The sequence below is a fragment of the Grampus griseus genome (genome assembly GCF_964374135.1).
Source record: "Grampus griseus genome assembly, chromosome: 2".
Classification (NCBI taxonomy): domain Eukaryota; kingdom Metazoa; phylum Chordata; class Mammalia; order Artiodactyla; family Delphinidae; genus Grampus; species Grampus griseus.
The window spans coordinates 111,463,972-111,490,700 of record NC_139018.1 but is presented as its reverse complement, the minus strand read 5'-3'; the positions used below and the strand labels follow the sequence as shown (position 1 = coordinate 111,490,700).

The window sequence follows — 26,729 nt, the reverse complement described above, 5'->3', positions numbered from 1 at the left end:
GGAAATGCAAATAGATTTTAAACGTATAAAGATATATCAACCCCGTTTTTGATAAGATATTCACTGAAGCTACTCTGAGAAAGTTTCCCACTCACCATCTTGGCAAAAAATTTTAAAGTATGGTAATATTCCATTTTCAAGGGGGTAGGGAAATGTATACTTTGCTGGTGAGAATATAAATTGTTACAACCTCAGTGAAAGACAATTTTGTCAAATGTCTATCAAAATTTCAAAAGCACATACCTTTTCCCCCCAACTTGAAAATTTGAACTATGGTATATTTATATCCAATAAAATACTGAGATCTCAGCTATATAACTTCTTAAATTTGTACATAAGTACATACTCACGTAAGTACTACTGCAATCAAGATTTCTATCACCCTAAACGTGTCCTCATGCCAACTCAAAATGCAACCACTATTCTGACTCCAACATCACAGATCAATTTTGCCTATTTCTGAACTTTGCATAAATGAAATCATACAGTGTGTATTGTTTTGTGTCTGGCTTCTTCTGCTCAACATGTTTTAAAGATCCGTCATTGCTGCTGTGGGTATTAGGAGTTATTCTTTTTTACTGCTGTGTACTGTTCTATTTTATAAATCTTTCACAATTTGTTTATCCGGCTGAGGGAGGCTTGGGTTGTTTCTAGTTTAGGGCTATTATGAAAAAAGCTGCTACGGACATCCTTCTACAAGTCTTTTTTTTTTCTGTGGATATATGTACTCATTTTTCTTGGGTGTAAGCCTATGAATGGGACTGCTTGGTCATAGGATGGACATTTGCTTAACTTTTTTAGACACTGCGGAACAGTTTTCCAAAGTGGCTGTAACATTTTACCCTCCCACCAGCAAAGTACGAGAGTTCCAGTTGCTCCTCATCAACACTTAACATTGTCAGTCTTCCAAATTTTGGCCATTCTGGTGTGTGTATAGTAATATAACTCATGGTTTTGATTTGCATTTTCCTAGTGAGCAACAATGGGCACTGCATGGAGATAAACAATTTATACAAAAATGAAGAGCAAATAGGTGTTAAACAAATAAAGAGAGTTTCAGCCTCAGTCTTGATAAAAGTACGCTAATTAAAACTACTCTGAGAAAGTAGCAGCTTTTCATAGGCTTATTGGCCATTTGGAGGTCCACTTTCATGCAATGCCCATTTAAGTCTTGCGCCCACCCCTTTTTTTGTAACATTTTTAAATTCCTCATGTATATGCATTGCAAACGTTGCCCCTATGTCTGTGGTTTGCCTTTTCACTTTCTTCATGGTATCTTTTGATAAGCAAACGTTTTTTAATTTTGATACGGTCCAATTTATCAGTTGTTTTTATAATTATTGTTTTTTGTGTCCTATTGAACAATCTTTGCCTACTACAATGTCAGGAAGAAATTCTCCTGTGTGTGTGTGTGTGTGTGTGTGTGTGTGTGTGTGTTTCCTGGGAGAAAGTACATACCTCTAGAACCATCAGTTCAATTTCTAGAAATTTATTCTACAGTTATATGAAACAAGGCATGTCCACAATTCTTCTCTGCAGCACTGTTTGTGATAGTGAAGTTTGGAAACAATCTAGATAGTCATTAGCGGGCAATACGTGGCTCAACAAATGATGGTGCGTCCAAACAAGGGAACACTGTGTAGCTGTAAAAATGGATGAGGAAACTTTCTGTATTTGATGTGGAAAGCTCTCCAATATATATAATTCCACACAAAAAAGCAAGATACGTAGAGAACAACATAAGTACCGTGCTGTCATTGTGTGAAAAGGAATATGTGTGTATGAATATATATACATATTTCAGGAAAGACATTTGAGAAACTGAGCACTGGTTGCCTCCTGGTAGACGAACTGAGTAAGTGGAAGCTGAGTATGAGAGGCACACTTTTCACTGTATGTCCTTTGCTTTTGAAGTTTAAACTATATGAAGATTTTTACCTATCTGAAAAGAAATACTTGTAAATAGATGTTATTCTAAGTAGGTAAGATTTTCTGTATGTGGATATTGGTGAGAAAGGGCCGCCCAGAGTGGGGAAGAGCTAGAGCAAAGGTGTGGAGGAGAGAAAGTCAAGTCCCCCATGCCTGGGGAGGTGACAGCACTTATAGACCTTTATGTCCAGCCTCACCACAGCCTCAGTGTTGCATTCCAATCAGCAGGGGCTTTCACTGTCTCAGGTGCAAGCCCTCTGGGATGGCTGGTAGCACTGAGCCCACAGGGAAGTGCCTACCACTGTCAGGACTGTGTTGGGGTACTTGATCTACCTTGTGTTATTTAAACCTTGTTCCCATCCCAATGAGGAGTCTTAGGAATTATGTCTATTGGGCAGAGGAGGAAAGTAAAGCTCAGAAAGGTTAAGTAACTTGTCCAAGGTCACACAGCCATGAAGTAGCCTAACTGGGACCACGGCTGTGTATCTTCCCCTCTCCAGAACTCTGGAAGAGACGGTGGGAAAAGGGAGGATGGAAAGAGTTAAGCACCCCAGAGCAAGCAACCGGGCTCTTCCCTGGCTCTTTCTCAGGCAGCCCCTCCCCCTCCCACCCAGGTTGCTATTTGGCCTGGGGCCCCATCCACAATTCCCAACTGCCGCCCCCCATCCCCCCCCACCCCTCCCACCCCCACCCCTCCACCGACTGCAGGAAGGAGGCACAGATGGCAGGCGAGGATGAAGCCCCCAGCCAGGCTCACCCAGCTGTCACTTTGGAGAGAACCATGCATATCCTCCTCCTCCTCTCTTGAACAATTGGGAGCTGGCCAGCCTGGCCCCAGCTGTTCCCTCTCCCTGGTCCAGGGCTCCTGCAGACACATGCTTCTGAGGCCTTTGTCTCCAGGGGAGGAGAAACACAGACCACCAGAACACGAGAGCTGGACAAGAAAGACCTCAAACGACAATGGGTTCGACATCTCATTTCACAGATGGGGAAACTGAGGCCCAGAAAGGCAATGGGACTTGCCCAAGGTTACAAAGAACCAGGCAGAGAAGTCAGGCTTCCCCACTGCCAGCAAAGTGTAGGATGTGGGGTACCTCACAGGGGTGCTCAGGCAGGTTGCATTGCCCCCTCCCCACCAAGCTTCCACCAGAGCACTTCTGCTTGCCTTGATTTCAGACAATTATAACCTGCCTGCACTTTTATTTCAGCGGTCTTCAACCTGGGTCCATAGACCCTTTAAGAGGTCTATGAGCTTGGCTAGGAGGAAAATCACATCTATATTTTCACTAGCTTCTAAATGAAATTTAGTATGTCCTTTGTTTATAAATGAGGTAACAGACCACAGAAGCATTAGCTGAACCTGTAACTTTTTCATCAATAGACGTCATAGATATTTTCGGATCCCCTTACCCTGTTACTGCTATCTCAAATATTGTTTATACTCATCACTGCTTTGAAATTACAGTACTGATTATGCTGTCTGCTTGATCATGCTATTTAATGCATTAATATAAAAGCACACTGACTACTATATCACAATTCTGGTATATATTTTGATAACTAAATTTCAATGTAATTGGTTTCCTTTGTAATCCTGTATATTTTATTTTATGTACTTAAAAACTTTGTTATGTGAATGGGTCCATAGGCTTTTCTAAACTACGCCTACTGCCCTCAGAAGTTGAGATAAAGGAGTAAGCCTGGGGATGGGGGCAGGGCTGGCTGGTGTCCCAATGTGAGTCTCTATGTGTGAGGAAGCCCACACATAGAGAGAGGCTTGCTCTGTGCCAGGCATCCTCTCAGGCTTTATGTAACGCCTCACTGAATCCTCAGAACGCCCTTGGGGAGGAGGGTTAAAAGAGACTAGTATTTCTCCCATTTTGCAGATGACAAAACAGAGGCACAGAAGAGTTAGGTCACTTGCCCAAAGTACATGGCTAGTAAATGGTAGAGCTGGGACTTGAATCCAGATAGACCAAGGCCAGAGCCTTTGTGCCTCCTCACTGGGCATATGGCTTCCCTGTCTGGGTAGATGGGAGCCTCTCACAAAAAGTTCCTGAGGTGTTGCTGCTGCTGCCTGGGTGCTTCTCTTGGTGGCGGTGGTGGTGGAGGAATGGGATCCTGAGGGTCTGCTGCCCGAACTGATCATCTGACACATGGGGCTGTAACTAGCTACGCGACCTTGACCAAGTCCATTGACCTCTTTCGGCCTCAGTGTCTCCATCTATAAAATGCAGAGTTCCAAGCACTGCCACCCATACCTTCCCCCTCTGGTGTTCACTTGAGGGATGACCCACTTGGAAACTCAGGCATAGGTTGCTTAGTAACTAAAATCAAGGTCTTGGTTGAATAGAATGGAAAGTGGGGAGGACAGGCTAGCATCATGCTAGCTGATGCCACACAGCAGTCTCTTGTCTTAAGAGGCTGAGTCCTGTGACCTATCTCACCCCATCCTACCTCCCAATCAAGGTGGCCTGGCCCTTTAAGAGCCTTGGGATGGGGATGGAGGTTGGGGAGGGACTTGAGGAAGGCCATCCTGAAAAGGAACTGCCTAAGGCCTAAATCAGAACTGGAGTTTCTGAAGCGAACACACACTCATCGTTCTGGAAGCTGCCAAAAGATGACCAAATAGTAGGGGTCTTGGCCAAGGCCTCAGGGCCCCACTGGCCCCCAGGGAGATGCTCTGCTTCAAGCTAGTCCACCTTAGTTCCACTTCCTGTGCCCCTCCTGAGCCCTATAACACTTCTGCTCCCTGAAGTGTGGGAGTCCATGGACCAAGGAGGAGGGAGCTTCTGAAACTACAGCCTCAGGCCTGACAGGACAGGGCACGGGGATGGCTGCCCTGTGTGGACAGCTCCCCCTGCTGTCGGTGAAATTCCACTGTTAGCAACACATTCCTTTGGGTCTCAAGCGTTTGGTCTCCTTAAAACTCGTCTAACCTTAACCAAGTGAAAAATCCCCTGGTAAAGGAAGCCACTGTCATCACCAACACTTCAGTAGGTCTGATTCTGTACTCAGGAGCAGCTGAGTGCAAGGATTCCTGGGTAAGGGCACTGAGGGCGTTCACGCATGCTAGAGAGAGTTGGATAAGACCCTTCTCCTTGGGGCCAGGATTTCTCCTGGGTACAACAAGGTGCTTGGAATAGTGACCATGTAAGACTGGAATTGGAGCACTGGAGAGGTGGGCGTGGGCTGTGAGGATCGTGTGGCCTCAGGCTCAGGGCACAGAATCTCACACCCATGCCCACCTAACAGGCCTGTGCCTCGCATCCGAGCCAGCTGGATTCCAGAGAGCCCCTGTTCCCAGTTCCCTTCCCCACCACCAACCTGGAGCTTATTATAGTAGTTGTAATAATAGAAGCAGTACAGCGCAGGTTTATTGAGTACTGGCTGTATACCAGACACGATATGCATCCCTTATCTCTTTTAACCCTGGCGGAGACGAGGACTCCCGACAAGCAGGCAGGCTGACTTAGAGGTACATGATTGGGCCCCAAAGCAGGCGAGTCCCCTCCCCTAATTCCCTTCCTCTGGGCACTCAGCCTGGTACATTCCATCCGTGTGCCCCTCTGGAGGGCTCTAGGCACCTTCCTAGAGCAGGGTGGCGGTTCACTGCTAGGAATGCTCAGGGGGTTGTCTGGTAGGAAGGCCAAAGACAAGCCTCCCCGCTTGCTGACTGTGGGCGCAGGTGCCCAAGGGCTATTTCTGGGCCTGAGTGGACTGAGGAAGGGGAGGGGATGGGCGAAGCCCTCGGCATCACGATAGTCTCTAGTTACCGAGCACACACTCCACGCCAGGGTATGTGCTAAGTGCTTGATACCGCACCTTATTTAATCATCGCAGCTACCTGGGAAACAAGTACCATTATTATGTCACAAACAGAGGAAGTGAGGCACAGAGAGGTTACATGCCCAGGGGTTTCCAGCTAAGGGATGGAGCTTTGATTTCTAAAGGTACCGGGGTCTCCGTTAGAGGGAAAACGGGGAGCAGAGCAAGCTAACTGTCAAGCGGGTTTGGAATCCAGGATGGTACCTGTGGTCAGAGTGAGGGCACGTGGCCGGAGTTCATGGTCCTAGGGGACCAGGCCTTATTACTTCCAGCTTCACTGGCTCTGCTAGGAAAGAGAAGAATGAAGCTAGCAGAGGCCCAGGCCCTGAGGCAGAGGGATGGACTCTTTGACTCCCCAGGATATCCACCAGCCAGGCTGTATCCCTGGCCCATGTACCTCCAATCCAGAGACAGCACCTCATCCCACAACCGAGGAATAAAACCAGGGAGCGACACTTCCCCTTCTGCGGAAACGCTTGCCTTCATTTTCTCAAAAATAAGAAATTGTTCTTCCAAAAAAGGGAAGAACATCAAGCCAGGGTGTCAATCTCACGCCTCAGCCGAACGCAATGCAGTTGAGACTTCTCTCTCTTTCCAGTGCCTTCTCCCCCTTTCCCAAAGTCACTTACTGTATATATATACACGCACGCTGTCACAGGCTTTGAGATGCAAATTGCACCAAGCAGAAGGCAGCTTGAAGAACAAAGAACGATTGAGGGAAGATCTGAAAGATGGAATTGGAAAAGGCTCTCTGAATTCTTCGGGAGAGGGGGGACCTCTCTGCAGAGGGGAGCAGGGATGACGGTCTGGGACTTTTTTACGGGAGAGAGGATCGAGAGGCCCAGTGCTGACTGTGAGGAGTGATGGGGAGGGAGTGTTACAGAAATCTGGAGTGGAAGCCAAGGTTCTGGGTGAGCAAAGAAGTCTGGTTTGATTACAGCCTTCAGCACTGAGCTGGGCACTTTTCCCCTCCTCCTTTTAATATTAGGCCTCCAACGTACTGTGAGTCATGGAGCGAACAGGCTTGACAACATCCGGGTTCGTTCCAGAGCAGCTAGGTAGGGCAATACTGTTCTAAGGGCTTTAAGGGGAGGATGCAGCCCCTCTTCAGTCCGGGAAGCCCCTGTAGGACACCACATTGTCCCTGGAGCCTGGAGGGGAGGGGCTCCCAGGACCAGCAAAGAGAAAACTCCGGCTGGGTAGATGTGGCACAGTGCCTCTGGGACCTGGCCTCACGTCAGCCCAGTGCCCAGTTGCTGAGCACCTACTGTGTGCAGGCCCTGTACAAATCAGACATGTCCCCACTCTCGGGGGCTCTCAGTCTAATCAAGGCAGCTAACTGGACTGGTCTTATTTACTGTGGCATCCCCAATTCTAGAACTGCGATTGAAAGAGCAGGTACTCAATAAACATTTGTAAGATGGATGGGTGAGCGAGTGGGTCGGTGGATGGATGGATGGGTGGGTGGGTGGGTAGATGGATGGATAGGTGAGTGGATGGATGGATAGGTGAGTGGATGGATGGATAGGTGAGTGGATGGATAGCTGGATTGATGAGTGGGTGGGTAGATGGACAGATAGATGGAATAACCATCTAGGAAAGAAGTAAGCATGTAGACATCACTCTAAGCGATAGACACAAAATGCCTCCGATGGGTACTGGGATGGGGAAAGCTTCATGGAGCTGGCCTCATCTGAGCTGGGCCTTGTGGGATGAGATGGAGCCATTCTTACACTCTTCACAGTGCCCACCAGCACACGAATGAGGACCTATTTGCATAAGATGATGTCAGAAGGGAACAGAATTGTGAGAGCTAAATTGAACTCTAGAGATCATGTGGTCCAACCCCATCATTTTGCACATAGGAAAACTAGGGCACGTGAAGGTTAAGTGACTCACCTAAGGTCACACAGTAACTAAGTGGCAAGACAGAGATTCCAGCAAGGTCTGTTTGCTTTTAGAGCCTGATCTCTTAGCACCGTCCTGTGCTGCTCTCCTGCTCCAGGGCTCTGCTCTCCTCACTGAGATGCCTTGTGGAATTTTGCTACCATTTCTGCTGCGGCCCAGCTCCACCACCCACCCCTGCAGGGCTGGGGAGACCAGGAGCAACTGCTCAGCCCTGGTTAGGCCTCTACCCTTGAATACCACAGACAGGGGAAGAAGCAAGAGGAGGCCACATTGATTCGGTTGGGAGAGGACAATACAGCATCCCATCCCCAAGACCCAGGGGTAAATGTTCCACCACCAGGTTGTTGAGACTAAGCAGACATGAAGGGGGAAAGTGGAAGCCATAAGGCTTACACAGGGAGTAGGAGTGACCCCTCTCTGGAGACCAAGTCCAGCATCCCAATCCCAGAATTGGGTTATTTGCATTATATGAAGTTAAATCTGAACGTAAGTTAACCAGGGACTCTAGTTTCTGGAGAATGCAATAACGCCCATCATTTTGAACGGCTGGCAGGAAGCAGTTAAGATGGACCTGTTCCATAGCTCCCTCCACGCACCATGGAGTTGGTTCCTTGAACAAGACATGGGCAGGACCCTATAGGGAAGTCCCAGCTGCCTGGCCCACCAATGGGATGCCCCCTACACATTTCAGAGGCAAGGTCTGATGCTACTTGGGTCCCCAGTGCCTGGCACGGGACTGGGTGCCCAGTGCACGCCCCATGACTGAAGGAGTAATGCTCTCTTGTATGGTCCCCTGTTCCAGGACGCCTTCCCTCACCTCTCCTTGCTGACTAAAATTGTTGCTTCCGTCCTTCAGAGAGGAAGCTTCCCCACCGTCTAGGAAATATCTGCTCTCATGGCTTCCAGAAAAGATGGACACGTGAGGCATCAGCACATCACAGGAGCTCATAAAGTACTGGCTGAATTAATGTTCAAGGAAATCCTTGGACACGTGGAGACATTCAAATGACAGTAATAATAATACAAGGCACATCTGGAGACACGCCTCTCCCTAACCCTCTGTAAAGTGGGCTGGCATGTGGCTGGGGGAGCCCTGGCCTTAAATTCTGCCACTTGTGTGCTGTACAGTCCCCAAGGAGTCACCTGACTTCTCCAAGGCTCAATTTTTTCATCTATAAAATGGGAAAAATAACTGTACTTTCATCATGGGACTTGAGGTAAGATTCAAAAAGAGCTGGTATGTTAGACCCTCAAAAGCTCCCAAGGTGATTCTAGTGGACAACCAGGGCTGAGGACTGCTGGGTTACAGGGAAAACCCAGATCCCTGATGTCCACGCCAGGTTTCTTTCCTTTCTCCTAGGTGCCAGGGAGGTAGTAGGTAGCTGGCTAAAGCTTAGGCACGCCAAGCTCGCCTTCCAGCTTCGGCCTTCTTGTGGTCTAGATGTAGACGCGGCAGGCAGGCGGCCCTGACGGAGTGCAGCAGGAAAGGGGCCGTGTACCTGGGGAGGCCCAAGTCATTAATCAGGCCTCTGGGCACCGCGCCTGGTCTCTGGAATATTCATAAGGCCCCTCCAGCTGTGCCAGGCAATCAGGGTGCTGATTGCTCCCCCATCTGCAGCTTAACATTCCACTCCAGAGAGGAGAGAGCTGGCGGCTGAATGTTAACCAGGGAAAAAACCGGCCTGAACAAGAGCCCCAGGAAAGACAAATCCACTCCTTCGAGATCTGCCGGCCCGGCCAGAACTTATCCATCCCCCAGCGTCACAGGCAGTGGAAAGAGTCGCGGGTTCAGAAATAAGTGAACTGGTTTCTGGCAGCTCTGCAGCCTGTTTCCCCAGCTGTAAAATGGCTCTACCAAACGCCCCAAGAGGATTGATGAAGACGGAGTTTCTTGGACTGGAGTGCTGTACAAAGGCAAGGCATCATCATTGCTTGTAGTTGTTGTGGGCATGCTTCCTACCCTTTGAAGTCTCAGGCAAGCTGGCTTTAAGGGAAACTGAACAAAGGAAGAAAAGTTCTTGGAAAAGTCAGCCTCGGGCTCGGCCTCGGGCAGGGATTTGGGGGTGCCGGGCTTGCTATTCTCATCTGCCCCAAACCTCTCAGAGAAGCAAGAAAGGAATGGGAAGGACATTTGACAGCAGACGGCCAAAAATTCAGAAAAGAACTACAAAAGCAGACAGTGCTCTGTGGCCTTCTGGTTGCCCAGGAAAAGAGTCTGGATCCAAGCAGTGCAGGGACAAAAGCGTGCCACTACGAGTTCACAGCTCATGAGTGACGCTCTAAGCAATGATTAGGACTCACCAAGATATGGCCAAAATCTTTCCTGTGTTTGTGTTGAATAATACAGGAAACTGTTTCTAGAGAGATTTCTATCTAAACGGAGGGAAAAAAAAAACTGGAGCTAAAATAATATAACCTTCTTCCTAGAAAACCGACCAATGTGGAACAGCTCATCTCTCCTGCTGACAGACAATGAGGGTCCTGAACTTGGCATTATTGTTATTGCTGTTTGTTGCTGCCCCCGCTCTATCCCCAAGACCAGCCAGCCCACGACCGTGTGCTCAGCCCTGACCACAGAGGGCAGGACACTGGCAGCCCTGGCCAAGGCAGCAGGGGAAGGTAAAAGTCGGCCTGATTCCTAAGCAGCCCCTCTCTGGGGGCAGGGCCCTGTTCTGCAGAGTCTCAGACATCAGGGTCCTGCCTCAGACTAAAGGAACTGTTCAGATCCAGGAGCTGCCTTGCGCCTACCCTCCAGCCCTTCACCCTCACTCTGGGTACTTGTATCTTGCTAGCATTTTCTCCAGCCAGCTCAGAAGCACGTGTTCCTCTGGAAGAAAACATTTGTCATATACATCAAATGAGTGCTGAACTGAGCCCCTACTCTGGGTTATTTGTTCTCTGAAACCTCACAGGTTCCCTCTTCATGTCAACAAATTGCTTTTATTTCTTTTTTTTTTTCTAAAGTATAAAACATTAAGTGTTCATCTAAAAAAAATTTAGATAATATGGTTAAGGAAAAAGAAGAAAATGAAAGAGCGCTCATGATCCCAATACTCAGAGATAACCCCTTTTAACATTAAATGTGGGACTTCCCTGGTGGCGCAGTGGTTAAGAATCCGCCTGCCTGGGCTTACCTGGTGGCACAGTGGTTGAGAGTCCACCTGCCGATGCAGGGGACACGGGTTCGTGTCCCGGTCCGGGAAGATCCCACATGCCGTGGAGCGGCTGGGCCCGTGAGCCATGGCCACTAAGCCTGCGTGTCTGGAACCTGTGCTCCGCAACGGGAGAGGCCACAGCAGTGAGAGGCCCGCGTATCGCCAAAAAAAAAAAAAAAATCCTCCTGCCGAATTCTATCAAACATTTAGAGAAAAGCTAACACCTATCCTTCTCAAACTCTTCCAAAATATAGCAGAGGGAGGAACACTGCCAAACTCATTCTACGAGGCCACTATCACCCTGATACCAAAACTAGACAAAGATGTCACTAAGAAAGAAAACTACAGGCCAATATCACTGATGAACATAGATGCAAAAATCCTCAACAAAATACTAGCAAACAGAATCCGGCAGCACATTAAAAGGATCGTACACCATGATCAAGTGGGGTTTATCCCAGGAATGCAATTTTGGATTCTTCAATATACGCAAATCAATCAATGTGACACATTATATTAACAAATTGAGGATAAAAACCATATGATCATCTCAATAGATGCAGAGAAAGCTTTCGACAAAATTCAACACCCATTTATGATAAAAACCCTGCAGAAAGTAGGCATAGAGGGAACTTTCCTCAACATAAGAAAGGCCATATATGACAAACCCACAGCCAACATCGTCCTCAATGGTGAAAAACTGAAAGCATTTCCACTAAGATCAGGAACAAGACAAGGTTGCCCACTCTCACCACTCTTATTCAACATAGTTTTGGAAGTTTTAGCCACAGCAATTAGAGAAGAAAAAGAAATAAAAGGAATCCAAATCGGAAAAGAAGAAGTAAAGCTGTCACTGTTTGCAGATGACATGATACTATACATAGAGAATCCTAAAGATGCTACCAGAAAACTACTAGAGCTTAATCAATGAATTTGGTAAAGTAGCAGGATACAAAATTAATGCACAGAAACCTCTTGCATTCCTATACAATAATGATGAAAAATCTGAAAGTGAAATCAAGAAAACACTCCCATTTACCATTGCCACAAAAAGAATAAAATATCTAGGAGTAAACCTACCTAAGGAGACAAAAGACCTGTATGCAGAAAATTATACGACACTGATGAAAGAAATTAAAGATGACACAAATAGATGGAGAGATATACCATGTTCTTGGATTGGAAGAATCAACATTGTGAAAATGACTATACTACCCAAAGCAATCTACAGATTCAATGCAATCCCTATGAAACTACCACTGGCATTTTTCACAGAACTAGAACAAAAAATTTCACAATTTGTATGGAAACACAAAAGACCCCGAATAGCCAAAGCAATCTTGAGAAAGAAAAATAGAGCTGGAGGAATCAGGTTCCCTGACTTCAGACTATACTACAAAGCTACAGTAATCAAGACAGTATGGTACTGGCACAAAAACAGAAATATAGATCAATGGAACGGGATAGAAAGCCCAGAGGTAAAACCACACACATATGGTCACCTTATCTTTGATAAATGAGGTAAGAATATACAGTGGAGAAAAGACAGCCTCTTCAATAAGTGGTGTTAGGGAAACTGGACAGCTACATGTAAAAGAATGAAATTAGAACACTTCCTAACACCATACACAAAAATAAACTCAAAACGGATTAAACGGATCTAAATGTAAGGCCAGACACTATCAAACTGTTAGAGGAAAACATAGGCAGAACACTCTATGACATAAATCACAGCAAGATCCTTTTTGACCCACCTCCTAGGGAAATGGAAATAAAAACAAAAATAAACAAATGGGACCTAATGAAACTTAAAAGCTTTTGCACAGCAAGGGAAACCATAAACAAGACGAAAAGACAACCCTCAGAATGGGAGAAAATATTTGCAAATGAAGCAACTGACAAAGGATTAATCTCCAAAATTTACAAGCAGCTCATGCAGCTCAATATCAAAAAAACAAACAACCCAATCCAAAAATGGGCAGAAGACCTAAACAGACATTTCTCCAAAGAAGATATACAGATTGCCAACAAACACATGAAAGAATGCTCAACATCATTAATCATTAAAGAAATGCAAATCAAAACTACAATGAGCTATCATCTCACACCAGTCAGAATGGCCATCATCAAGAAATCTAGAAACAATAAATGCTGGAGAGGGTGTGGAGAAAAGGCAACCTTCCTGCACTGTTGGTGGGAAAGTAAACTGATACAGCCACTATGGAGAACAGTATGGAGGTTCCTTAAAAAACTACAAATAGAACTACCATATGACCCAGCAATCCCACTACTGGGCATATACCCTGAGAAAAACATAATTCAAAGAGAGTCATGTACCAAAATGTTCATTGCAGCTCTATATACAATAGCCAGGACATGGAAGCAATCTGAGTGTTCATCGACAGATGAATGGATAAAGAAGATGTGGCACATATATACAATGGAATGTTACTCAGTCATAAAAGGAAACGAAATTGAGTTATTTGTAGTGAGGTGGATGGATCTAGAGTCTGTCCTACAGAGTGAAGTAAGTCAGAAAGAAAAAAACAAATACTGTATGCTAACACATATATATGGAATCTAAAAAAAAAAAAAAGGTCATGAAGAACCTAGGGGCAAGACGAGAATAAAGACACAGACCTACTAGAGAATGGAGTTAAGGATACGGGGAGGGGGAAAGGTAAGCTGGGACAAAGTGAGAGAGTGGCATGGACATATATACACTATCAAACGTAAAATAGATAGCTAGTGGGAAGCAGCCGCATAGCACAGGGAGATCAGCTCTGTGTTTTGTGACCACCTAGAGCGGTGGGATAGGAAGGGAGATGCAAGAGGGAAGAGATATGCGGACATATGTATATGTATAACTGATTCACTTTTTTATAAAGCAGAAATTAACACACCATTGTAAAGCAATTATACTCCAATAAGGATGTTTTTTTAAATAAATAAGTAAATAAAATAAGCATTAAAAAAAAAAAAAGAATCCGCCTGCCAATGCAGGGGTCACAGGTTCGATACCTGGTCTGGAAAGATCCCATATGGTGCGGAGTAACTGGTCCCGTGTGCCACAACTACTGAGCCCGTGTGCTGCAACTACTGAAGCCCACGCACCTAGAGCCCATGCTCTGCAGCAAGCAACTGCAATGAGAAGCTCGCACACCGCAACAAAGAGTAGCCCCCGCTCGCCACAACTAGAGAAAGACTGCGCACAGCAACCAAGACCCAAGGCAGCCAAAAAAAAAAAAAAAAAAAACCCAACATTAGGTGTCTTTTCCAAATAGGTGGATGGCTAGATAGATATTTTTCAACGGGATTAATCGGATTTTACCTTTTTTTTCCCTCAGTTAACAGTGGGTGATAAATTTTTCTCTCATTCAATATTCCCCTGCATCAGTGGTCCTAAAAGTATTGTCTGGGAACCCTTGGAGATCCCCAAGGCTTTTTCAGGGAGTCCGTCGGGTTAAAACTATTTTCATAATAATACAAGACATTATTTGCCTTTTCACTCATTCTCTCAGGACTGTAGAGTGGAGTTTTCCAGAGGCTGTATGATGTGTGATATTGCAACAGGCTGAATGTAGAAGCAGATATGCAAATCCAGCCATCTTTTATTAAGCCAGACTAATTTAAAGAGATTTGCAAATGTCATTCTTCTCATTAATTTTTTTTGGAAAATATAATTATTTTTCATAAAAATATGTTTTTTGGGAGTACGTAAAATGGGTTTATTATTAGGTGAATTAACAAATGCATATTTTTGAAATTCCTTTTTTTTTTTTTTTTTGCGGCTTGTGGGATCTTATTTCCCCAACAAGGGATTGAATACGGGCCCTCTGAAGTGAAAGTGCAGAATCCTAACCACTGGACTGCCAGGGAATTCCCTGAAATTCCTTCATTTTTATTTTGAATATGCTAAATATTAATAGATATAGCCATATAAGCAAAAGCTCTTTGGGGTTCTCAAAAATGTTTAAGAGCGTAAAGTGATTCTGAGGCTGAACACTTGAGAACAACTACTCTACACCATCACCTTTGCTGACTGAATAGCATCCCTTTCTGTGGATGGCCCCTAATTTGTTCACCCATTTCCTTATTGAAATGGGTTGCTTCCAATTTTCACTACTATAAAAGCACCGCACAAATCATCGAGTACCTACGTAAAGTGAAAACTTCCTGGAATGAGAGAAAACAACAGAAACCACTGGAAGGGTGAGCCAGCACTATTAGTCCATTATTAATCAAATTAAACAAAATGTATCACAGGATGTGAACAAATAAAGTTGAAAGGCTATGTGCACGTTGAATATATATATATGTGTACAGATACACATGTTTGCATAGAGAGCAAGACTTACGCTCTGTAAAGAGTCCTTTTTTTTCTGCTGTCTATGAAGTGGTTACAAAAGCTGATCAGGGCTTCCCTGGTGGCGCAGTGGTCGAGAGTCCGATGCAGGGGACACAGGTTCGTGCCCCAGTCCGGGAAGATCCCACATGCCGCAGAGCGGCTGGGCCCGTGAGCCATGGCCGCTGGGCCTGCGCGTCCGGAGCCTGTGCTCCGCAACAGGAGAGGCCACAACAGTGAGAGGCCCGCGTACCGCAGGAAAAAAAAAAAAAAAAGCTGATCATATTCTAGAGCAGTGCTATGGATGGTATGAAACTCTTTGGTACCATTACAGAAACTGAGAGGAATGTAGAAACTTTAAGCAATTTGACAGAGAAATTTTATTTCTGTAGGTAGGAAACAATAAAAAATGATGTTTGTAAAAAAGTTGAGTACAAAAATGCTGCAGACTTTCAAAAATATATACTTGAGAGTACTTCTGTAGAACAGATTCCTAGAAGTGGAATTGCTGGGTCAATGGACACGCATCTTTAAACGTTAATAGATATTGACAAGTTACCTTCATTTACACCTCACCAAGAGTAAGATGTAAATATACCAAACGTCCTGAGAGTGTACGTGAGTGCCTGCCCTCTGACATCTTTGGCAAAACCAAAGATTATGATTCTTTTAAATCTTTTTCTACTTCGTAGGCTAAAAGTTACATTTTATCTTCTATGAATTGCTTATTCATATCCCTTGCCCATTTTCTATTGGGTCCTTCTTCTTATTGATTTTTCTTAACTCTTTATATATTCTGGACAAGCATCTTTTGTCTGTCATATATTGCAAATATTGGCTTGCCTCAATTACGTGGCTTGCCTTTCAATTTTGCTTACATGTCTCACTAGAGTAAAAAAACTGACTTTAAAACTTTTATTCTAAATTTATTCTAATCTATTAATCATTTCCTTTATGGTTTTATGGATTCTCATCTGGCTTAGGAAGCCTTTTCTTGTTGCATGATTTTAAAAATACTCTCCATTTCCCTCTAATACACTTGCAGCTTTTCTTTTTATTTCTTAATATTTAGATCTTCAACCCATCTGGAATTAATTTTTGTTATGGTATGAGGCATTGACTGTTGACCTTTGTAATCCATGTAGTGGAGTATGGCAGGGTGCCGGCAATGGGCTTGAGCCCCAGTAAGAACCAGCCCATGCATTGCTGGGGACCTGTAGGCCTGCCTGCTGCAGCTGGAGCTAAGCTGGTTCCCACGTGGACAGATATCTGAGCCCACCTGGTTCAGGAGGGGAGGCAAGCTACATTTCAGAATTCTTCCCAATGAGATAGAGCTGTTGTGGGCATCTGCAAAGTTGACAAGCAGAGCTGATGACACTCCAAGAAAGCACCAAAACATCTTTACCATGTAGTTTGGTTCTCGGAGAGCTTTCTGTCCATTACCCTCCTTGATGCCAACATCGCTATGTAGGTGGAAGGGGATTTAAGATGCCCACTTTACCATTACAGAAAATAAGGTGCAGAGGGGTTAAGTGACACGCCCAAGGTCACGCTCCCGGTGAGTGGCAGAGCCCAAATAGAACCCAGACTTCCTGCTCCCAAGTCCACAGCTCCTCCGACCTCTCTATGTATCAGGCTCTGAGTCCCTGTCACCGCAGCTGCCCCCTTTAGTGGAAGGGAGGGTCTGGCCTAAGGCTTTCCCAAAACTGTGCTCCCCCACTGTGGGCAGGTGAGACTGGAAAAATCCATCCTCCACCACCAGCTGACGGAGGGTTTCGAGGCTTCCTTGGGCATGTACCTCCTCCTCTCCCCGAGTTTGGTGGAGGGTGGGAGTGATGAGTCAGGCCGGGGAGGGAGAGCTCAGCCATAAACAAGCGGGACTGACAGCGAGCACTTTCCTGGAGGCACGTGACCTCCCACGGGCCTCCGGGGACTCTGCCTGAATGGCAAAGCTTCAAAATTTCATGATCTAGGCTCCGCACATTTAATTTGCTATATTCTCGAAGGCAGCCACAGAAGGGAAGAAGCTTTTAGAGAGGAGGTGGGGGATGAGGGAGAAAGTAAATTATTTCTAGTCCCTCAATGAAGAGTTTGAAATGTTATTTTTAATGACTGTGTCATTTTTGCAGACACCCAATGTGACTATGCTGGGTCTTTATCCCCTCCAGCTCCAAACCAAAGGACACCCAGGACGCAGAATTGTAGAGCTGGGTCTGGCCTTGGAGATCAGGTGATCCAATCCCTTGGGGTTAATGGGAACCCCATGTACCCCAAAGCAAGTGACTTGTCCAAGTTGGGGAAGTTCTGGGAACAGATCTCAGGTCTCCTGGATGTACTTGTTCTCTCCTTGGATATTCCTCAGGTCCCCCACCTACACTTGCTCTGGTGACCCTTGGGGAAAGCCTTGGGGAAGGCACAGCCACTGGACACACGATGAGAAAGTAAAAGATGAGGGTCAGAGAGAAACAGGGGCAACAGGCCCAACAGTGACCAAGCAGGGCTTCTCTCCACCCTGGGGCTGCAATCAGGCCTACGGAGGTACGGGTGCCTACCTGTTCCAGGGGGATGACGAGGAAGGAGCCGCCTCCCGCGCTCTCAGTGACAATGGCCAGGAAGCGGGCGTTGACGGCGCAAAAATGGTTATCATGCACATTCTTGGTGATGGGGATCCCGTCGAAGCAGTGCTCCCGGTTGGCCACCTTCCCGTAGACGTTCCGGAACTTGGAGCTGCGGTATTGCGGACGCCAGGACATCTGTGAGGGGCCAGAAGAGACAAGGGTCAGGCCGGGGACTGCATCCCGAAGGGCTGAGCTGGGCACATGCGGGAGGTCTCAGGGATGCAGGAGGTGAGGAAGGCCCAGTACCTGCCCTCAGGATGCGGGGAGAGGGGAAGGAACCTCCAAGAATCGGGTGCCTGGCCCTGTGCTGGAGGACTTACTCTTTCAATAAAGTCCCACAAGAGCAAAGACTGGCATGAGGGCATCCACACACTTCCTGCTTTCCGTATACACGTCCACACCACCTTCCAGAAAGGATGGAGGATCCTTTCACTCTCAAGGGACGTGCCACGTGATAGAGCAGACCATCCATCCAATAACATGTCTGGGCTGCCTCTTGCGTGTCAGAAACTGTGCTTAATTTAGTATGGGACGTGCAGACAGAGGAGGCTGGGTGTTCACAAAGAGAGAGAACAATTCTAATGATGAGGGGCGGGGGAGGAAGACGGCCCCTTCACGTGCAGCAAGGCAAATGACCACCCATTATCATACGCTCCTCTGATTCTCTCTAGGGCTTCTAACCCACAAGTGCACCCTCAGAAATCTCTTGGTCCTATACATCATCACCATCATCATTATAAGCATCATCATCATCACCACCAGGCCCAGAGAGGTAAAGTAATTTGTCCAAGGCCACACAGCTAATGAGAAGGGTCATGAACACAGGTCTCCTGATAGGAAATCTGAGACTCTTTCTTATGCCACATTACCCTTTGGAGCAAGGTTTCTCAGTGTGTGGCCCACAGATCACCTGTATCAAAATCATCCGGGATGGGGGAGGTTTCTCAACCTCCTACATCATTTGTTAGAAATGTTGATTCCTGGGTCCCAATCCAGACCTACTAAATCCAATATTTTGGGAATGGGGCCCAGAAAGAGGCATTTTAATCCAGCTTCCCTGCCCCAGAGTGAGACAGAAATACGCCGAGGTTTGAGAGCCCCTGTTCTAGAGGATGGAATGGTACCCCTCTCTACCCTTCACCACCCACCAACCATGACACAGGGTCCAACCTACTGCATGAGTGTCCCATGCTGTGCACAGTGGAGAACACAGATACACAGATGTGCATGTGGGGGTGTGTGGAGGACAGAATGGGCAGCCCACCGTGGAGTTCAGCTTTGTGGTAGGATGGCGCCTCCTATGGGGAAGCCCTACGAATGGGCGTCACGGCAGAGGGAGCTCAAGTCGGTGCTCTCCTGGCAGACACGCATCCAAGCTCAATGAGCCATGGCAAGTTCCCAGCCGGGGCCTGGCATTCAGTAGGCGCTCAATAAGCGCTTTATTAAATGAACATCCTTCTGGCCCGACTTCGCCATTATCCATCCTCTCCCCTTCCTGCCAAATCTCCTGATATGCCTTGAGTCTCCCACCCCATCTCAGGACAGAAATTTCTTCAGATGAAATTTCCAAGGGGCGGAAGACAAAAGGAAATACCACCACAGAATCAGGAAACCAACCCTGGGAATTTGACTGAAAACAAAACTTTGCATCTGATTTAAATAAAGCCAGGAGCTCAGCCACAAAGGCCTCTGTATTGAAGGAAGAAGTTCAGATCCAATGAGGAGAATCCCAGGGATTCTTCAGGCAAGCCCTCTTCCGGCCAGCTCTCTGGGCCTCCACCCACCTTCTCCAATCCCCCAGGCCACTCTCCACACCGCAGGGCCAGCCGCCCTACTCTCCACTCCTCCCCACCTCCCAGCCTCTGCCCACTCTGTACCCCTTTTCCTCCTGCCTTCTCCCCTCTCTGCCGAGTTCTGCCCAAGACTGTTCAGAACAAAGTCCCACTGGAGAGGCAAGTGCACTGGATGGGAGCCTGGTTGGTCATTTCTGGCTGTGTGACCTGAGACTATCCTCTTCTCACAGATTCCTCATCAGGATTATATCAGTGATGCCCCGAGTGTGGTCCCAGGCGGTCACCCATGGTTCCTTTACATGGTACAGAGATGAAGTTTTAAATTTTAGTAGTTACATTTTTAATTTGCATTAGAAAAAATATAACTTACATGCCAAGTCCATGATTTCACAGGTATTAGTGCTAAGAAAGCTAAGTTTAAAAATAATGAATTAATTCAAAGAAAAATACAGTATGAAAAATATAGTCTCGGTGGTACATGGTCCCGGCAGAAGTTCTGTCTGATATGGGAGTATTGGAGATCACTCTGTCTCTTTCAGGTAGAACATTCTAGATTCCACAGTTCCCTCTGAAGACAAAGGAGGTGGTGAGCCTGCTCATTCCAACCTCTTTTTCCTTGTTGGTGCAGTTCTGGCCTGGAATGCCTTCGCTCTCTTCTCTGTCCAGCCCAACCTTAGCCTTCAGGGCCTGACTTGAATCTGACTGCCCTCTCAAAGGTCCAGCAGAGAGAACTCTGTGGGGATCAGCCCCAGCCTGCATCCTAGGAAAAACAGAGAGCGTCTCTCAGCAAGCCCGGCGCTGGCCTCTCCCCATTGGCTGGTAGGCTGAGGCTGACCTCTCCGCTGGACCTTTGGAAGGGCTGGGGGAAGGAGGCCAGGGGGCCCTTATCACTGGGCCTGCACCTTCACCCCTCTTGAAGCCACAGTGAGCATGCCTGGCAGAGCGCTGGACCGGGAGTCTGCAGTCCTGGGTTTTCACTCCCCATTCTAACTCCTACTAGCCTTGGGAAGACACTTTGCCTCCCTGAGATATTCTAAAATGAGACCCATAATTCCTGACTTTATCTGGTTACTTTAAGAGTCAAAATGAGATATGTAGGTACAAGGTCTCATTCAAGATAAGATATCACTGCTGGGCTTCCCTGGTGGCGCAGTGGTTGAGACTCCGCCTGCCGATGCGGAGGACACGGGTTCGTGCCCGGTCCGGGAGGATCCCACATGCCGCGGAGCGGCTGGGCCCGTGAGCCATGGCCGCTGAGCCTGCGCATCCGGAGCCTGTGCTCCGCAACGGGAGAGGCCACAACAGTGAGAGGCCCGTGTACCGCAAAAACAAACAAACAAACAAACAAAAATATATCACTGCTGCTCCCGTGGGCCCAGTCTACTGAGAGGTGTCTGGAAAGCATCAGACACGGACTCCACTTTCAAATATCTTACAAGCCAACGGAGGAGATGAAATGGATGCTTGACAAGTTTATGGTAGTGAGAGGTCAGGGAAGGGGGGGTCAGGGTGGGCTTCATGGAGGAGGGGCCATCTGCCAGCACGGGACACTGACAGAGCACCGGGCACTGTGCACAATCCCCTGCGAGGTGGGAACGATGACTGTCCTTGTTGCACAGGGTGGGAAACAGACCCAGCCCAAGTTCAGACAGTGAGCAGGCACAGGATTCACTGGAACCTGTTCTGACTCTGCAGACCACATTATGTTCTCTCCAACTTATTATAAAATACTTCACAATGCAAAAATAGTTGAGAGCGTGGTACAATCATCACCCACCACCTGGGTTCATCATCATTAACATGTTGACACGTTCCTTTATGTACCTACTTCTTTCGGTTTTTTTAGTTTTGTGGAATTGTTTGAAAGGAAGTTGCCAACGTGATGACTCCTGCCCCTTTATTATGTCAGCACGCATTTCCTACAAAGGAGGACGATTTCCTACGTGAGCACATCACTATTACCACCTCTAAGAAAATTAACAACAATTCTTCAATACCGTCTAATACCCAGCCAATATTCAAAATTCTTCAAAATGCCTTTTACAGCTATTCCATATTTTGAACCAGGATTGGGAGCTGTGTTGCTCCCATGTATTTCATTTGGTTGTGATCTCTCTTTTGACTCCTTTAAATCTAGAACACTCCCATCACTTTTTTTTTTTTTAGTGACACTGACTTCTTAAAGACATCAAATCAGTTGTCTTAGAAAATGTTCTAGGGGCTTCCCTGGTGGTGCAGTGGTTAAGAATCTGCCTGCCAATGCAGGGGACACGGGTTCGAGCCCTGGTCTGGGAAGATCCCACATGCCGCGGAGCAGCTAAGCCCGTGTGCCACAACTACTGAGCCTGTTTTCTAGAGCCCGCGAGCCACAACTACTGAGCCTGTGTGCCACAACTACTGAGCCCGCGCGCCTAGAGCCCGTGCTCCGCAACAAGAGAACCCACCGCAACGAGAAGCTCGTGCACCGCAACGAAGAGTAGCCCCCGCTCACTGCAACTAGAGAAAGGCCGCGTGCAGCAACGAAGACCCAACGCAGCCAAAAATAAAGTAAAAAAAGAAAATGTTCTAGCGATTTGTCTCATGTTGCTTTGTGGTCTCTTCAAAGTTATTCCTGGATTCTCTATAAACTTTAGGAGTCAGATGTAAAGCCTTGATTCAATTCACATTAAAGATGCCCCTGTTGTTAATCCCTGGCTTGGGCGGGGTGAGGATAGGGAAGATGGGACAGAGGGAACTTGTGAACATGTACCTGGCCTGGCTGGCGGCAGTGAGGGGGCCAGCTGGCCAGTGCCGAGTGTTTGCTCTGGAGGGTGGTGGACAGACAGCTAGAGGACCTGGGAGGTCAGATCAGGCACTGGCACACACTGTGGGCCAAAGTGGAGCATCTGGAGGCCCCAGAGTTCTGACCTTTCCTCCTGTGCTTACCAAGGGGCTGACTTCATTCTGAGGTCAGATGCACGGGTGTGCAGGCAGGGAACAGAAAAGCCTCCTCCCTATTCTGCAGAGAGAGGAGGCCACGCTGAGGCTGGGACTGAAAGAGCCACCCAGACCTCACAGGGAAATCAGTGTGGCAGCCAAGAGGTCACCTGAAAATCTGGCCCTTTGCCCCTTGCCCTCAAGTTCAGCCCAGATCCTGGTGGATTCCTCCCTGCTAGTTCTAGTGAGGGTAGGACACTCGCTATGAACCTTACAGGAGCAATCAGCACAAGACTGAGACCCATTTGAGTTCCCTAAAAGGAAGGACTTTCTTAATGGTTAGAGCTGCCTGAGTTGGAAAGGGAAGTTATCATGATAGATAATGAGCTTCCCATCCCTGGAAGGGTTCAAGATTGAGGTGGATGATCTCTGGGTTAAGGGCAGTGTGGAACAACAGATGGGACTAGATGGGCTTCCAGCCCCCAAATAATACAGTTCCTCTACTTTATTAAAAACAGTGTGTTGCAAAGAGAGGCGTGCTGGGGTCAGAGAGCAACAAACAGGACACCCTGGCCAGTGACATTTCTTCTCTGTAAAACAGGGATCGTAACGCCTCCCCGGCTGCGTTGCTGTGACAAGGAAGGACAACGGCTCTCATGGCAATTGTCATCTCCCCCTAGGCCTTCCCACATTGCAGATTACTGCACGGTCACTTATTTCAAGGTACGTATGTTTTCTCTCTCCCGTTACTAGATTGTAAGTTAGGCGATCATCCAACTCCTACTGGCCCCTGCACAGCCGCCCTCCACCCCAGGCCTGGCGCTGGATTCCTGTCTATAGGAGCCTCCCAGTGACCCTGGTTGAATACTCCCTTGGTATGCTGGGAGGGCAAGGGCCAAGTTCAGGCACAACTTCCCAGTTCCTTGGAGGCGACAGGGTGAACCTCACCCCAGGGCTGTGACTTCAGTTTACTGAAGTTTTGAGTTTTGAGCGGATACCCCACTCCTGGCCTCGGGATGAGGGCCTGGTCATTACTCTCACCCCATTAGGGCTTCTGGGCCCAAGCCCTTCCTTGTAGTGTTTGTCCTTCCAGTCACTCAGCCTCATCTCCTCTGGCCTCCTTGTCACCGGGATGCCAAGGCCTCTTGAACTCAGTACACCCTTCAGGCTGGGGCTTAATGAGTCCCTTACCACTGACAGCGCAGTATCAGCAAGGCGACCAATTCCATGACGCTCCCCAGCCGCGACCTCAACATCACCTCATTTGCCCCCAGCCGCAGCTGTCCAGTGCGCAGAGCTGGACAGATACTACAGTCCCATTGAAAATATTCGGTACATGTGTGACTAATTTGAGGCTCGGAGAGGTTGAGAGACTGGCCCAAAGTCACAAGCGGTGAAAGTGGCAGAGACAAGACCTCAGTCAAGACGTCCTGACTCTTCAAAAGACTTGGGTGAAAGCAATCTACAGATTCAATGCAATCCCTATCAAACTACCAATGGCAGTTTTTACAGAACTAGAACAAAAAAATCTTAAAATTTGTATGGAGACACAAAAGATCCTGAATAGCCAAAGCAATCTTGAGGGAAAAAAACGGAGCTGGAGGAATCAGACTCCCTGGCTTCAGACTATACTACAAAGCTACAGTAATCAAGACAATATGGTACTGGCACAAAAACAAATATAGATCAATGGAACAGGAATAGAAAGTCCAGAGATAAACCCACGCACCTATGGTCAACTAATCTATGACAAAGGAGGCAAGGATATAGAATGGAGAAAAGAGTCTCTCCAATAAGTGGTGCTGGGAAAACTGGACAGCTACATGTAAAAGAATGAGATTACAATACTCCCTAACACCATACACAAAAACAAACTCAAAATTAAAGACCTAAATGTAAGACCAGACACTATAAAACTCATAGAGGAAAACACAGGAAGAACACTCTTTGACATAAATCACAGCAAGATCTTTTTTGACCCACCTCCTAAAGAAATGGAAATAAAAACAAAAATAAACAAATGGGACCTAATGAAACTTAAAAGCTTTTGCACAGCAAAGGAAACCATAAACAAGATGAAAAGACAACCCTCAGAATGGGAGAAAATATTTGCAAATGAAGAAGCTAACAAAGGATTAATCTCCAAAATGCACCAACAGCTCATGCAGCTCAATATCAAAAAAACAAACAACCCAATCCAAAAATGGGCAGAAGACCTAAATAGACATTTCTCCAAAGAAGATATACAGATGGCCAAGAAGCACATGAACACCTGCTCAACATTACTAATTATTAGAGAAATGCAAATCAAAACTATAATGAGGTATCAACTCACACCAGTTAGAATGGGCATCATCAGAAAATCTACAAACAACAAATGCTGGAGAGGGTGTGGAGAAAAGGGAACCCTCTTGCACTGCTGGGGGGAATGTAAACTGACACAGCCACTATGGAGAACAGTATGGAGGTTCCTTAAAACACTAAAAATAGAATTACCATATGACCCAGCAATCCCACTACTGTGCATATATCCAGAGAAAACCATAATTCGAAAAGACACATGCAGCCCAATGTTCATTGTAGCACTATTTACAATAGCCAGGTCATGGAAGCAACTTAAGTGTCCATCGACAGATGAATGGATAAAGAAGATATGGTACATATGCACAATGGAATATTACTCAGCCATAAAAAGGAACAAAACTGGGTCATTTGTAGAGACGTGGAAGGACCTAGAGACTGTCACACAGAATGAAGTAAGTCAGAAAGAGAAAAATAAGTATCGTATATTAACTCATATATGTGGAATCTAGAAGAATGGTACAGATGAACCGGTTTGCAAGGCAGAAATAGAGACACAGATGTAGAGAACAAACGTATGGACACCAAGTGGGGAAAGTGGTGGGGTGGGCGGGGATGAATTGGGAGGTTAAGATTGACATACATATACTAATATTTATAAAATAGATAACTAATAAGAACCTGCTGTATTAAATAAATAAATGAAAATTAAAAAATAAAAAAGTAAAAAGTAAATGATAAAATAAATAAATAAAATAAAATAATGTTGAAAAACCAAACCAAACAAAAAAAGACTTGGGTGGCCTCAGGTCCTTGTTCTACCACTTAATGGCAAAATCCCTCTGGTCAAGTTTCTAAACTGATCTAAATCTCTGCTTCTGTAGCTATAAGATGGAAACAATTATGTTAACTGCCCAATAAGTTGTAATAAGAATTAAATGAGATATTTGGATAAAAAGCTAAAAAAAAAAAAAAAGGAAATTCTGACTCTTAGTTTACTGTTCTTTCCAACATAGTACACATCTCTCCTCTTCCAGCCTCTCCACCCAAGCTCTTACTTCTCCCTACTTGTTCCATACAGTACAGGGCACTACACAAAAGTGTAAAGAAACTGTATAGGAAGCAGGGTTTGGAGGAGTCAGAAAGAATCCAAAGGTTTCTATCTTGGCTGTTATTTGCTAGCTGTGTGACTTCAGACTAGTTACTCAACTTCTCTGAGCATCAGTTTATTTACCTGTAAAATTCGAATAACGTTATCCAGCTCACTGGATGCAATGAAGAGACCAAATGCTAAATGCCTGGCAAGGTGTCTGGCACGGAGGTGGGGTGGGGAGGCCGTGCTCATCACACACTAGTTCTACCCTCCCCTCTTCTCCTGTAAGGGAGAAACTCTGACCTCAATTAAGTGTTTACTTGGGGAGGGCCAAGCTCTGGCAGGAGAAGGAGGGGGCTGAGCTGGGCTGAGGGTCAGGAAGAGGGAGGGAAAGGCTCTGGCCTCCAGATGTGCGTGGCTGCTGGGCCTGCTCCCTGGCGGCCTCTCCCTGGGCCCAGGGCCATCCTGGTGTCCCTCTGAGAGGGGGAGGGCCCGGAAGGAGGAAGTGTTCATTTTGCAGCTGAACGGCCCTTATAGCCTCTCAAGAAATGGAAGCAGGCTTTTTTCTCCTCTGAGATAATCTCTGTGTACACTCCAGGTGGAGACAAATTGTATCCTGTCCTCCAATCCTAAAAATGATTTACTGTGGCCAGCGGGTGCACTTTCTAGATGACGATGGCTAAAACTCAGTCCTGTAACCGGAACACAAAAAAATGTACGAGGGCAGTTTTTATTCCCGTCTCTGACTCAGGGGACGGGCGGAGCTCATGGCTACATCCTTGGGGAGAGCTGTCAGCTGGGGAGCCCAGGAGGCCTCAGGATCTGCCCTGGTGGACACTGGAC

The 26,729-nt window shown here is 46.6% G+C and overlaps 1 protein-coding gene across 2 annotated transcripts in view; it reads right to left on the bottom strand.

The window, feature by feature from the left end:
- The window catches only part of CORO2B (coronin 2B), a 206,664-nt gene that overhangs the window by 51,627 nt on the left and 128,308 nt on the right, over positions 1-26,729 (bottom strand). For both annotated transcript variants that reach the window (XM_082648595.1, XM_082648596.1), the window contains exon 2: positions 17,718-17,918. In XM_082648595.1, coding sequence (XP_082504721.1) covers positions 17,718-17,918 — 201 coding nt within the window. The remainder of the gene's footprint in view (positions 1-17,717; positions 17,919-26,729) is intronic.